The sequence below is a fragment of the Magnolia sinica genome, chromosome 12 (assembly GCF_029962835.1).
Source record: "Magnolia sinica isolate HGM2019 chromosome 12, MsV1, whole genome shotgun sequence".
Taxonomy (NCBI): Eukaryota; Viridiplantae; Streptophyta; class Magnoliopsida; order Magnoliales; family Magnoliaceae; genus Magnolia; species Magnolia sinica.
Genome location: NC_080584.1, coordinates 23,939,148 through 23,954,745, shown reverse-complemented (window position 1 = coordinate 23,954,745; position 15,598 = coordinate 23,939,148). Strand labels below are relative to the sequence as shown.

The 15,598-nt window shown below is 38.0% G+C and overlaps 1 protein-coding gene across 17 annotated transcripts in view; it reads left to right on the top strand.

The window, feature by feature from the left end:
• Positions 1-15,598, top strand: part of LOC131221121 (phospholipid-transporting ATPase 2-like) — a 123,217-nt gene that overhangs the window by 71,391 nt on the left and 36,228 nt on the right. For all 17 annotated transcript variants that reach the window (XR_009159010.1, XR_009159012.1, XR_009159009.1 and 14 more), the window contains 3 exons: positions 10,575-10,681; positions 12,117-12,248; positions 14,559-14,712. Coding sequence is in view for 13 of the 17 variants with exons in the window: in XM_058216250.1 (XP_058072233.1) it covers positions 10,575-10,681; positions 12,117-12,248; positions 14,559-14,712 (393 nt within the window). In the remaining 4 variants the exon portion in view is untranslated. The remainder of the gene's footprint in view (positions 1-10,574; positions 10,682-12,116; positions 12,249-14,558; positions 14,713-15,598) is intronic.

The window sequence follows — 15,598 nt, the reverse complement described above, 5'->3', positions numbered from 1 at the left end:
ATTAGGACCCCATACAAAGAAAACCCATTATATTCACTTGTTTTTTGTAATGTTTTGATTTGTAAGTCTGTATTGATGTTTTAACAATCACTAAAATTTCATTGAAAAATTCTACCAATTTCCAATGTTTTCCCATGTTTCCAACAACAACAATACATTATGCAATACAACCGATATATCCCATGCGATAACCGATACGTATCTGTATCCCAAAGGTGCGATACGTAATGCGATACCGATATTTCGAACATTGGATACAGCTTAGATGATGATCATCGTCATCATGAATTTTAACAATAGAACTGCCTATAGTTAGGTGACTTAGGTCAAGCTTGTAGCTAAATTGGATGGTTCTCTCATTCAACGTCATGGTTGGAGGATAAATCATCGAATTAGCTAGAATAGGCATGATCTTTCTAGATAGTGCCATGTTAACTGCAATAAGGAAGAATGAAGAAGAAAAAATATCCAAGTCATTGTCATGCGAGGCCTTTAATTTGAAAATGTTGTTCAACAGAAGATTGCTCTTGCACTTTTCTTCTCTACTCTCATTTCGTGAATTTAGTTTCTGAGATTTGTTATCCTTCCACATGACTACTGCCGCCTTTATGAAATATGGAAATCAGTGGGAAAATGCTAAGAGTAGCTTTAAATTGCATCCTTAGTCTTATAACACCTGGTTCTCTATGACTACTCTTGGGCATGGTCTGATTTACATGAGGTCAAGCTGGTGGATTGAATTATTCGATTTTTTATTTTTTGTTTTCTTCATAACATCAAGTTGCAGTGTAGTAGTAGTACCCATACTTCTGAGACTTAAGAGGATTGAAGAAGACAAGAAAGGAGGAGAGAAGGATGAAATTCGTATGACCCTCTCTTCCTTAGACCTTTATTTATAGAAAATTAGATGTTCTCTAAATACAATGGAAGATTGAAAGAGAGAGAAGAATTACAATTAGGAAACCTCCTAAACCTAATCCTATGTATAGTACATAGTAGGAGTATGGGAATGAGTACACCACAAGTATACGCAAGTTTGTGTGCACTAACACTCCCCCTCAAGCCGGTGCATGGATATCATTCATGCTGAGCTTGATATCGATGGTCTTGAGGCACAATGTCGATGTGGCTTTGGTGAAGATATCTGCTAACTGATCTTCTGAACAAACAAAGGTGTATGTAGAAGCTTAGTAGCTAATTTTTCTCGAATGAAGTGGCAGTCGACTTCAATGTCCTTTGTGTGTTCGTGGAAGACCGAGTTAGATGCAATATTGATGGCCGCTTGATTATCGCAATGTATTGGAAATGGGGAAGTTGTGAATCATATATCTTAAAGAATGGCTTTCACCCATAGTAGTTCACAAGATACAGGTGCCATTGCACGATATTCAGCCTTGGCAAAAAAGCAAGTAAAAACGGATTGCTTCTTACTTTTCCAAGTAGCCAGATTTGCTCTTATGAACATGCAATGCCCTGTAATGGAGTCTCGATCAGAGGAGGAACTAGCCCAATCATCATCGCAAAAACTGTTGATATTCAAATGACCATGATTTAAGTAGAGAAGACCATGACCAGGTGCAACTTTCAAGTAACTAAGTATTCGATAGATTGCTTTAAGATGATGTTAACAATGTTGTTTAATAAACTGGCTTATAATTCCAACAGAACAAGAGATGTCTGGATGAATAAAGCTGAGATAAATTAGTCAATCCACTAATTGACAATACATGCCTGGATTATCGATTTCTTCTAGTTATCTCTCATGCAACTTATGATTTACTTCAATAGGTATGTCAACTGGGCGAACACTAGGTAAACCTTCCTTGGTTAGAAGCAGTGTTCGAAATATCGGTATCGCACAATGTATCGCACCCTTGGAATACAGATACGTATTGGTTATCGCACGGGATATATCATTTGTATCGCATAGTTTATCGCACTTTTTGGGAAACATGGGGAAACACTAGCAAAATGGTTGAATTTTTTTATGAAACTTTGGGGATTATTTAAAAAGACCTTAATGCACACTTTTAAATCATAAAATATCAAAAAAGAAGTGCACATAATAAATTTCCTTTGTATAAGGTAAAGTTATGCGTGTTATCTGATTAAACTAAGGTAAATATATTTAAATATGATGCATACCATTTATAAATGTATAAAGATATGTATGAAAATGAGTCACATCCAAACATCAATTGGAATTCATTTTAACATGTCATTTTAGGGCATGGGCCAAAAAATAAGGTAGATCCAAATATGAGGTGGACCACACCACACAAAATAGTGTTCATTGAATGATCATTATTAAACTATTTTGGGCCTATAATTTTTTTGGATAAAGCTAATATTTATGTTTTCCCATCCAGGTTTGTCAAACCTCATGGATAGATTGGATGGCAAATAAACATTACGGTGGGCCCTAAAAAGCTTCAATGGTGGACATCATTGCCACCATATTTCTTGTAGTATGGTACACTTGATCTTTCATCTGTCTCCTTTTTTGGGCTCATGCCTTAAAATTACTTATGAAAATGGATGGAGGGTGTGGATTGGCTGGTGTACCACATGAGGTATGAGCATGTGTCGTGCGAAGATGGGATGCGGATTTCCTACTAAATCCTTTCGCAGGAGTGGGGCACACCGTGATGTTTGTGAGAAATCTACTCCATCCATCAGTTTTGTGAGATTATTTTAAGACTTGAGGCAAAAATTGAGCAGGATCCAAGACTCAAGTGGGCCGCACTAAAGAAAAAGGTGGGTAGGGAAATTCCTACCGTTGAAACCTTCCTGGGTTGACAGTGATGTTTACATTCCATCCATACTGTTCATTACGTCATCACTACTGGGATGAATTGAAAACCCAAATATTAGACTGATTCAAAACCTGTGGCCCCACGAATATTTCAACTGTGGACCTTCAATCCTCACGTTTTCGGCCTACTTAAGTCTTGGATCTGGCTCATTCTTGGCCTTGTCTTAAAATGTGTTCAAAAAACGAATGGACGGAGTGGATTTCTCACAAACATCCCGGTGGACCCTACCTAAGTTTCCAGCGCATGAACTTCATGCAAAGCCCAGATGAGCTTCCACAACATCGGATTGTGTACTGAGTTACTCGGTGCGCTTTTATCGTATTGAGTAAACTCAGTTGGACCCACTGTGAATGTATGTGGTTTATCCACACTATCCATCCATTTTTACTGCTAATTTTAGGGGTTTATACCAAAATTGAAGTAAATCCAAAGTTCAAGTGGACCATTACACAAGAAACAGTGTGGAATAATGATTTCCACCGTTGAAACCTTCCTAAGGTCCAAAGTAATTTTTATTTGTCATCCAACCTGTTCATAAGATCACAAAGACATGGATGAAGAGAAACCACAAACATTAGCTTGATCCAAAACTTCTTTGGCCTCCAAAAAATTTTCAATGGTAGAGGTTCAATCAAAATGTTTCCTGTGGTGTGGTCCAGTTGAGATTTTAATTTGCTTCATTTTTGGGATCAAGCCATAAAATTATCTTTTAACATGGATTAGCGGAGTGGATAAAATTTTTTTAAAAAACAGTGGACCCCACACAGTTTACTCGGTATGCTAAGGGCGTGTTTGGATTCACGGTTTCGAGTGTATAGTATCGTATTAGTGGGGTTGATGGGACATGTCCCTCGTTTGGAAACGAACGGCGGGCGATGCATTCAACGCGCGTGAATACGCCCGAGAACCACTTTGCATCATTGATGGGATTGTACCGCGCAACCGGCCGGACGTTCAATCAGACGTAAACAGGAAGAAAGCATTTTCTTCTTTCACTGTGTTGCTGGTAATGCCCAGTATGGCCGTCTTTTGACAAATCCACACCATCCATCATCTTCCTCTTGAGATTTAAACCATGAATGGTGAGCTTTGATCATCCGATGATGTGGCCCACTAAGACAATCAAGCTGAAACAACAGCCCAATGGTCTTCTTTTGATCCTTGTAGCGATCATGAGGAAGTACATGGCCATGAAAGGTCAATCTGTTTTTGATGGGTTTTTCTCCCTGTACCTGATGAACGGTTTAAATCCACCTTTCACTGCATGATAGTGGCCCACAACGAAAAGACGGAACCTCTGTTTCGCAATAGAGTCGACGTACGTTGACTCTGTGAAGTTTGGTGGCCAACTTATTGAAGCTTCTTGGAAAATCCACTCCGTCCATTGGATTTAGGACGAAAAACCATCCGTAAGGGAGTGCTTTTGGAGTGAAATCAGCGTGGCCCATGAGGGTGTTTACTCCGCCGTCCATTTCATGTTTAATGGTTGAGATTCTGCAATAGTTTGCATAGTAACGAAAGGACACCTAGGCAAGGGCAATGTTCACCCTCTGAAGTGAATGAACGGCTCAGATCATTCAATGGAATAGTGAGTGGGCCCCACTACACGCACGTATATACATCCTGTGGCCCTTATCCGATCGTTTCCAAACATTGATCTGACGTGAAATTGTATACATGCTAGAGTAATACGTCCTATCCAAACATTGGTTAGTGGCACGTCTCCGCTGGATGTATTCTGAATATCGCCCAACGTATACGTGAACAGTACCGGATACAATACAATACAACCAAAACGTGAATCCAAACACGCCCTAAGGGTACTGAGCTACTCAGTACGCAATCCGCTTCCGTCGTCCACGTTGTACAAACAGTTGAAAGGAGATCGGAGTTACATGGCCCCACCAATAATGTATTTATTATATCCACACCGTTCATCCATTTGGAGAGATCATTTTAGATTGTGAACCCAAAAATGAGTGACATCCAAACCTCAATTGGACCACACCACAAATAGCAGTGAGGACAATGATTCTCACCGTTATAACATTCGTAGGTCCACCATAACGTTAGTTTTCCATCCAATCTATTCATGAGGTCACAAAGACCTTGATGAATAGGAAAAACAAATATCATACAATCCAAAACTATTGCAACCCCAAAAGGGTTTCAATGGTGGACGTTCAATATCCAACTGCTTTTTTCTAGTGTGGTCCACTCGATCCTTGGATCTATCTTATTTTTCAGATAAAGCCTTACGACGAGCTCGCCAAATGGACAAACGGTTTGGATATAATATATACCTCATGATGGGACCCACATAACTTGGTGACGTCAACACAATCGGTGACGTGCGATGCACCAGTCCGTCCGCCTCCTTTGAATAAGGGCTCGGGGCCCTTTTTTTCGAAGCAGAGAGGGTTCCGGAACACCGGAACCCTAAAATCTCTCCCAAGGGCCGATGATTTCGGGGATTTCGACGGATTTTGCGCCCAAATCTCTCCAAATCAGAGGCTTCTATTCGAATGGCCCATCAAACACAACTTCCGATCAGGGCGATCTTCTTTGTAGGTACTGAAATCTACTGTTGAAAGTTTTTCTTTTTTCTTTTCTTTTCTTTTCTTTTTTTTTCATTTTTTTCGGATAATGACGCTGTCCCAGGTGCGATATCAACGATAATATCGGCCGATATCTGAAGTTTTGGATTTTCGGTATCTTCTGGGGTTTATCGGAGGAGTTTCGTCTCGCTGGGGTCCGATACCGATAATATCGGCCGATAGTATTGATATTTCGAACACTGGTTAGAAGATCAAGCACATACTTATGTTGGGATAACAAGATTCCATGTTTTGAGTAAGCTACTTCAATTCTGAGGAAGTAGTTCAGTGTCTTTAAGTCCATCTTGAATGACAAGGCTAGGAATTTCTTAACATAGTTCATTTCAATTGTACTTATGCCAATTAGAATAATATTATCAACATATACGATAAGAATTGCCGTGCTGTCATCCATGTGTTTTGCAAACATAGTGTGATCAAAGGTGCTTCTTTTGAATCAAATGTTGGAAATCATATTCCCAAGCTTTTTAAACCAAGATCGAGGAGTCTATTTGAGGCTATACAAATCTTTCTAAAGAAAATTTTTTGCTAGTCTCCCCCTTAGGCCGAAAATAGAGAGGGTCCATATATATTTCTTCATGAAGATTGCCATATAGAAATTCATTTTTAACATATAATTAATGTAGAGGCCAATAATGGTTTACAGCAATAGACAATAGGATTTGCACAGAAATAATTTTTCTACCGGATCAAAGTTTCATCATAATCTTCTCAATACTTTTAAGTGAAGCCCTTGGAAACTAGTCATGCTTTGTATTTGTCTATGGGTCCATCTACCTTGTATTTAATGTTAAACACCCATTTGCACCCAATGGTATGTTTGTCTGGTGGGAGAGTAATTAATTCCCAAGTTTCCCATTTTTCAGGGGCAACCATCTCTTCTACCATGACTACTTTCCATTTAGGGTCGGCAAGGGCAATGGCTTCTCCAACCTTGGTCGGTATAGAGACAAATGATATAGAAGAACGGTATGACTGATAAGAGAGAGATTTTTGCATGGGACGTAATGACCAGTGGGATGATGAGTACATGACTAGGTTCCTTTGCAAAGGGCAATTTGGAGATCCACCTGTTCTGGTTCAATCGTTGAAGAGTGGTAGTGCTCGGGAGGAGTAGCGGTTTTCTTCTTCTGAGAGTTCCTTAAGTTCTTTGGTTGGGGGGGAACTTGATTTAACTTCAATGTGAATCTCATCGATTACAAGAAGTGGAAGGGGTACAAGATGTGGATTGTGTTATGAACTAAAATAAGGCACATTTTCAAAGAATGTAACATCCTTAGAAAGGTACTTTTTCCGATTTACAATATAGTAAAATTTATTTCCTACTTTAGAGTCCGAGTACCCTAAGAACACGTTTTATTGATTGAAGTCGTAGCTCGGTCTGAGATGGTCCAAGAATGTGAACAATTAGGTGCACCCAAACACTTTTGATGGCAGGGAGAAGCATAAGGTTGCAGGACATGTAATGGGTAGTTACCCTTGAGGACATTTGTCAGAGTCCGATTGATTATGTATGCTACAAGAAGAATGGCTTCATCCCAATATGTTTTAGGTATTGACATGGCCATTAGTAACGGCTGGGTGACTTGTAGTATGTGCCGATTTTTACGTCCAAGCACTCCATTTTGTTGTGGTGTGTAAGGGCATGAGGATTGAAATTCCATGCGATGATCTACAAAATATTTCTTTAAGTCATGGTGTAAGTATTCTCGAGCATTGTTAAATCAAAATGTTTTAATTTTAGTATTGTATTGGTCATTTGATGAAAAATTTTATAATCAATGGAACTTCATCATGATTTTCTAGGAGATAAATCCATGTATATCGTGAGAAGTCATCAATAAATGATATAAGATATTTGAAACCAAAGACAGCTACTAGTGGAGCAAGTCTCCATATGTCTGAATGAATAAGTTGAAATGGATGTTAAGTTCTTTTATTACTCAAAAGGAAAAGTAGCTCAACAATGCTCGGATAACCAACAAGTTTCACATTGTAAGTTATAACTTTTATTGAACTTTTAAGGAAATAAACGAGATAATGATCACAAAGGAAAATAACCTAGATGGGTGTACTAGATTGTCACCTGGTTTTATTCTCAAAACATGGGCATAATCGAATTTTTCTTGGTTGAGAAGCTCCTGATCTACCACCACTAATCGTCTTCTTTGTTGCCAAATCCTAGATAATACAATGAGATGGAAAAGCATGACACAACAATCCTGTTGTTTGGTTAATGAGCTTACAGAAAGAAGATTAGATGGAAACGTGAGAACATGGGATATAAAAGAGATAGACAGATAATTAGAAAGATGGAAAGTTCCCTTTCCAAGGGCTTTAGAGAGAGAACCATCAACAAATCTAATATTATTTGGGATAGGAGAATCGGAAGTATATCTATCCATTTACCGTACCCACCATGTGATCAGATGCCCTTGAATCAATGATCTAGCAGGTCTAAGAGATGTGGTTCCTAGTTGTGAAAGTACCTAACTTCCCTATCTGGTTAGGAACAAAGATGGAAGCTTGGAGAGCTACCTCTTGTTGTTGTAACTCACTGATAGTTTTGTCCCTTAGGTCTTGGTCACTTTCGAATTTCGATAGAACTTTTGTTAGTAGCGCTTGCATTAGCAAAAGACTTTGTTTTGACATCCTTGTGCCGAAGATGAGGAACCCAACAGTATTTCTTTAGATGTCGTCTTTTTCCATAGTGTGTGCATCTAAGCTTATCTTTGTCCATGTTTCCTTGTCTAGTTCCTTGCCCCTTGGCAGTTTTAATGTCTGTAGTTAAGGCTGACCATTCGGGAAGAGTAGTATAGGAGATATTTTATTGTTGGGCCTCTATCCCTATGTAATTATATACATATTCGAAGGGTAGGAAGAGATTCTCTCCCAAGAATCTGTATACATTGAGGTTCTGAATGGAGACCTGTGAGAAATTTAAAGATTGGTAGCTGTCAAATTTGATTTCTCAAATCTTCCAATTCTAGAATAACAGTTTGACAATTATCCAGTTCCTTCCATTTCTAAATCAAGTTAGCAAAATATTATTTGATGGTTCTATCTCCCTGTTTGAGACTGTTAATTTTTGTGTGGAGTTGATAAAGGTGCGAGTCTTTCTGGTGGGAGTATATTTTGGCCGTCCTTTGCAGTTTTCAAGAGATAAAGACCATGGTTGATATGTGGTTGTATTGAATTTAACAACCAAGACATCATCAGTCAATTTTCACTCTCTCGTTCATCATAGGTGGGGGATCATCATGATTGAGTTGTTTCTTAGTTTTGGTAATGTATCCATGTCTTTTCCATACTCCAATATACATTCGAGTTGCTTAGTACCTCTCCAAATAATTTGTGCCATCTAGTTCTACTATAGTTATTGTAAGACTAGGGTTGTCCATATGTCCAGATGGGATCTGGGCCTATTTATTTTCTCCATGTAACAAAAGGAACGGAAAAGAAGAGAGAGAGAGAGAGAGAGAGAGAGAGAGAGAGAGAGAGAGAGCCCTAATTTGAAGAAACCTTTTGGTATTTGACGATGGTCCAAAGGGAAGAATCGGCACGAGGAGCTCTTGCTCGTCAAATCTAGAAGTAATGAGTGGTCCAAGGGTTTGGCGATGTTCCGAGCTTCAAATCGGACACCAATAGGTGGCCCACCGGGTACTTCTAATAGTGATAGGGTATGTGGACTTGAATCTAGTGTAAAAAAAGGTCTTAAACAAAAAATATTGTGGTCCAGGAGATCAAGAAACACAAATCAAGAGAAGGGGAGATCCAACAATGGAAAAAGAGATTCTGGTGATTTCTGGCATCCTTGGATTGTTCCAGGAGCAACTCTAGTGCCGAAATAGGGCTCTAAAGGGGTTTTCGGCGACATTGGACTACTCAAGGAGTTCCAGCGCCAAAAATTAGTACAAATCTGATTTTCGGTGAGTTGTGGAGAGACAAGAGAGGATTCTAGCAACTTCCGACAAGGCCAGATTGCTTATGCAGATCCGGTGCCGGGAACCTAATCGGAACTGATTTCTGGCATCAGGCGGCGCAAGGTTGCTTTTTGTGCAAATGTGGCATCGTATAGGATTTCTTTGGTGAGATTTGCTTCCAGGGATGATTACCAGTGGAGGAATCTCTTCCTGACAAGACAGTGGTGCACTTCTATTGCATCTGTAGGACGGTTATGGGAGTTTCATCTTACTTTCAACATTTTACAAAGAGAGAAAATGAGCTCTAATAGACTTCCAAACCAAAATTTGTAGGAGCGAATGAGAAGAAGAACGAAGAATGTTTGGAAAAGAAAAAGATAGGTTTGGATCAGAGATCCTCTGATACCATGAAACTTGAGAGGATTGAAGAAAAGCGAGAAGAGGAGAAAAGGATGAAATTCGTTTGTCCCTCTCTCCCTACCTTTACTTATAGGAAATTAGATAACATAGCACTGAACTGCTCCCTGTGACTTCTGTTTTTATTTTGCACGCCTATGCTTTCAGAAGAAAAACTATTATGAATATCACAGGCCTCCTTGGTTTTCCATTTCTTTCACTATGGAATCAATGAAGGCCTTTCTCCTATGAATTTTCTCTATCTCTGTCTTCTTTCTCCCCGAGAGGTGAGGAGAGAGCTGGTGCAGGGACACTGCCCTGAAGAAATTCCCTAGTGAGAAAATTCGGGAGAGAGTTCGAATCGCCCTTGATGTGTTCAACTTCATAGCGTGATCTTCTCTTATTCACTTGTGCTAGTGGCAGAGAGGTCGGCGCCTGTGTTCTGGCTCTGGGGGTGTTCCCTTTCTCTTATGCGGTTAGGTTGCCATTTAGGTCTCTCCCTACCTTTATTTGTAGGAAATTAGATATTCTCTAATTACAATGGGAGACTGAAAGAGAGAACAATTTCAATTAGGAAACCTCCTAAACATAATCCTATGTATAGTACATCGTAGGAGTATGGGAATGAGCACACCATAGGTGTACACTGGTCTTGTGCACTAACAACTTCATGAAGGGTTTCATTTTTCTCTTTCTTGTGAATGCTCAATTCTGGCTGTCAAAAGCCTTCCTTCTTGGCTTTTAATAAGTCAGCATCTACTAGTAAATTAGTTTGATTCCAAAATTTGTTTGTTATTTTATTTTTTTTACCTTGTTGATAGAACCAAAAGGCCAACTTCTGTTGATCGATGGGAAAACTGAAGATGAAGTTTCTAAAAGCTTGGAGAGAGTCATACGCACAATGAGCATAACTCCTTCAGAACCTAAGGTACAGCTCTAAAATAGCCACTGGTACTCCTTATATAAATTTAAGGACATAAAAAATTTTCTTTCTTTCTCTCCACTGCAGCATTGTGAAATACTTGAGGTGATCCCTTGAGCTGTAGCTAATCTGGTGTTAATATGATACTGTTAGTGTTGACAAATATGGAAAGTATTATTATGATGGGAATTTATTTTTATTTTTGTGGAAACCAGTGATTCTTCCTCTTTCTTTCAACAGCAGGTAACATCGAGTTTGGAAGTTTGGAATGTTTGAAATGACTCGTATCAATCACAGAAGATGTAATTTTACCATTGATGTCATTTTTACTTAAACCAACTCTCGTAGGCATCAAAAGATCAAGGTCGATATTTTTTATTGTATCCCTTTAACAACTTCCTGTAAGTTTGTTAAACGATTTTGAATACATCATTGTTCAGTGAAGATGTAGTTCATAACTTTTCCCTTGATTTATAAATGTGCTGAGTTTATTCAAGGCGTGGCCAAGTCACTTTCTCTGGCATAAGCTCTTTGAACTAGGTGCTTTTTAGACAAGTTTTTAGGCAGCCAGTGTCCACGCCATGACCAAATGCTTATTCTCAGGCCCTCTTAATTCATTGTCATGCTAAGACTGGAGCAACCACTCATGTTACTGATGATTCAGGTAACTTTATCACCATCACCTATAGGGCCTGTTTGGATAGGGAGAATCCAAAAGGAGAAAATGGAAAGGGAAGGCAAAACTAAGATTGTGCATCCTATGATCAAATAAAGATTTTTAAAGGCATGCTTCAGATTTTGAGGTGATCATCTGGCTGTTAGTTAATGTTCTAAAAGCTCTGTAGCAGATTTGTGGGGTAGCTCTTAGTGGCTAGGAGGCCCATCAGATGGCAGTGGATGGGATGTAGGAGAAAGATATTGCTGATTCCTTATGCAGGCCTTCCTCTGGGGGCTTCCTCTTTCTAGGATCCAGTAGCTGAAAGAGTGGGGAAAAGGTTGGCTAGTTCTCTCTCATCATTTTCCTTCATACTCAGATAAATATGGTAAATAGATTCACATTAACCGCTGTATATATTTCTGTCCTGGAAGTACCACATACATCAGAATGAATGCTTGGTAATTGCTGCTCATGTATATAGTATACACATGACATTACATTATTATTTTCTTCGACAATCTTTTTAAAAAAATAATCTTAGAGATGTATAGTAAAATATTTCTCCTTACCTTTCATAAAAAAAAAAAAAAAAAAAAAAACGGAAAGATATTTCTCTTGTTTTCACAAAATCAGCATACTTATGTTTATTTGTTTCTTCATTTTGATTATTCTCTTTTATCTAAGACATATTCAGCATGATGTGGTGCTTATTTCAGATTTTACCATGGTGAGGTTATTCCTTGGAGATAAGTGTACTTTATCACTGCTTTTCTTTGTTAACAGGATGTAGCATTTGTTGTCGATGGTTGGGCACTTGAAATTGCACTTAAACATCATCAGAAGGATTTTACGAAATTAGCTATGTTGTCAAGGACAGCTATCTGTTGCCGTGTCACCCCATCCCAAAAAGCCCAAGTACTCTTTTTTATCTCTTTAGTTTAATTTATGTCCATTCACTGAAATCCTTTTATGTTTTCTATCAGCATTTGACATTATGCCTATGCTCACGCGATCGTTAAATTTCAAAGAACAATGATGTTTGTTGCCATTGTAGTATAAAACTATAGGGCTGCTTCTGCATGATAATCTATATTAGTATGAAAATCATGATTTGCTCAAACAATTTAATATTCCGTTTATTTCTGTGAATTTTGGTATAGAGTTTATTATTGGCTATTGCAGGTTCCTTGATGACCGTAGGTAGTTTTTTTAATCTGCTTTGGCTATTGAGTGGATGAAAATGATGACTGGCCTCTAAAAAGTGATTTGTGTTGTGGGTCTTTTGAGATGAAAGATTAAAGGTAAGGCTGGTCTTAGTGTAGTTATGGAACCTGAGTATTAATTTCTAGAAATCATGTTGATTATGCAAGTAGTGTATGGTTTTGATTACTACAACAATAACAGTACCCATCTTTCTAGTGAAACACCTGTTATAAGATGGAGACAGAATATCCTTATCCAATGCATCAATAAATAATATACCATAAAGGGATAAAATTAATTTTTTTTGAAGAATACCGAGTTTGATATTTGTGTGTTAAGAGCATGGCATAGAGAATAGTCTAGTTGCATTCATAGTGTGGTTCAGTTGAACTGTCACAATCAGTTCATTAATGAGACGTGGACGAGCCTTTTTTGTTACTTCTATAGTGATGGCCCTTGATAGAATGGAATGGAAGAAAAGGATTCATGTAGCTTACTACAATTAGTTGGGATAAGAATTAGAGATGGTGATGATGATCAATTTATATGTTTGTTTGTAGCATCATTTGCTGGGTTCTTGACATATGTAGAACAAACTGCCGATCATACCATGACAAGGCGCTTCAATGGGAATATGCTGGCTCTTAGGAGTTGGACCCGTTTTATCTAGGTGTTCTCATCTACAGTTAGCACCATTTTAACACTTGATTCTTCTAAGGTTTTGACGAAGAGTACTATGTATAATATCAAGTATACCATAGATGTGTACTTGGTCATGTGAATCTTAAAAATAATAATAATAAATGGAAACAAATGAGTTGGGCATTTGAATCTTGGGCAGTTATTTTTAATAAAAGTTTCGTTACCTTTCAAGAGAGAAAAAAAGGCATGGGTATATTTTACGTATTACCAGTGTTCGAAATATCAGTGTCGCGTTATGTATCGCACCCCTGGGATACAAATACATATCGGTTATCGCATGGGATATATCAGTTGTATCGTGTAACGTATCACTGTCGTTGGAAACATGGGGAAACATTGGAAAATTGGTCGAATTTTTCAATGAAACTTCTGTGATTGTTAAAAAAGACATCAAAACACACTTATAAATCAAAACATTATAAAAAACAAGTGCACATAATAGGTTTTCTTTGTATGGGGTCCTAATCCATGCATTGTTTAATTGAACTGATCGTTGGAAACATGGGGAAACATTGGGGAATTGGTTGAACTTCTCATTGAAACTTCAGTGACTGTTAAAAAAGACATCAATACACACATATAAGTCAAAACATTATTAAAAAAACAAGTGCACATTATAGGTTTTCTTTCTATGGGGTCCTAATCCATGCGTTGTCTAACTGAATTGATGCAAGTATATTCAAAGTCTATTCATATAATTTATAAATGTAAGAAGACGTGTGGAAACACAAGCAATACATTCAAAAGCAAAAGAAGAATCCTTAGATCAGGTCGCATGCATGTTTGATTTTATGTTTGAACACAAAGATTGCAACTGCTTTACGAGAAATTGGGAAATTCGTAACAATTGGACACCAATTTAACATTATTTACTGGAAAAAAAAAAGGATCGGGAATCGAAAATGTTCATCGGATCAAACATGTGGGATATATCCCACTACTTGTGTTGTGTGTTCCATATCGCACAGGTGAGATACAAGATATATCATGGGATATATTGGCCGATATCGTCGATACTTAAAACACCGCGTCTTACTAATTCTAGATACATTGAGCCATGGCAGGTGCTTACTATTTCTCATGCTTAGTTTTCAGATATGGGTTGAAGAAATAAAGGATAGATATTTGTTGAACTTTTTGCAAACTATTCTTCTAAAATATGATGAAGGGATGTTATCTGAGAGTAGAAAGAAAAAAAAAATGCTTTGCATGTTGCTTCCTGTTGGAAAATTTCAGTATGATGTTTGATCATGAGTCTTCCCTCTTCTTTAGTATTTGTAACATGAGCCCAGAATTCATGTTTGTCTTCTATATGTGTAGCTCGTGGAACTCTTAAAGTCACGTGAGTACAGGACATTGGCAATTGGCGATGGTGGAAATGACGTCAGGATGATACAACAGGCTGACATAGGAGTGGGCATAAGCGGGAGAGAAGGTCTGCAAGCAGCAAGGGCAGCTGATTATAGCATAGGGAGTAAGTTATTCCGATTACTATTTGTTAATTATATTATATCATTAGTTTTGTTAGTAGATGTATTGTTGTTCTTTGCATGTGGGTGGAGTATCTTGGTCTTTTGAAATTGTCTTTACCTATGGCACATACTGTGTAAGAGCAAGGCTAATGTGCGAAACATGAAAATCCCTTCATGTAATCTTCTTGAAACAATCTTTTTAGATACTATTTCAGAAACAGTGCGTGCTATTTTAATTGGCCTTCAATGTTAGGAGGATCAATACAAATTAAGACAGAAAAGCTCTTTTATCCAAATAGTGACACTAAGAAACCTTCCAGCCTTTATCATTGGTAGTTACGCTTATACTTCTATTATCCAATCCTCTCGTGCTTCTTTGGGAGTAGACATCGCCAACATTTTGTCGGTCCATCTTCACAACTCAATTAAACTATGGGTCAATCCCTCTAGGGATGAATATCTTGCATGTGTTCTAAATCATTTGATCTTGAGGCTATAGTTCTTCCATTTCTATGAACGTCGCTGTTGTAAATTATTTTGTATTTTCTTCACCATGCAAACTTTGCAAGTTTAACAATATGGTTTGACTGATGAGTGAATGATGAGAACATGGACTACCTAATGTTGATGGATCAGGTTGATGTACTCGCTAATGAGTTTTGGTATAGATTAGAGCGTGGAAAAAGGGCCCAAATATCTTCCATAATGGGCAAAATCTGTCAACCCATCAATGGACAACCCACTGTGACACCCGTGGGTACACTTTTGGGACAACGAAAGGGTCTTTTGGTGGCATTTCCCATAAGTTACGAATTTTGGTTTATTTTTTGATGAATTTTAGTTTATTTTTGCTTTGCTTTTGTCTTACTTAAGTAGATAGGGATATTT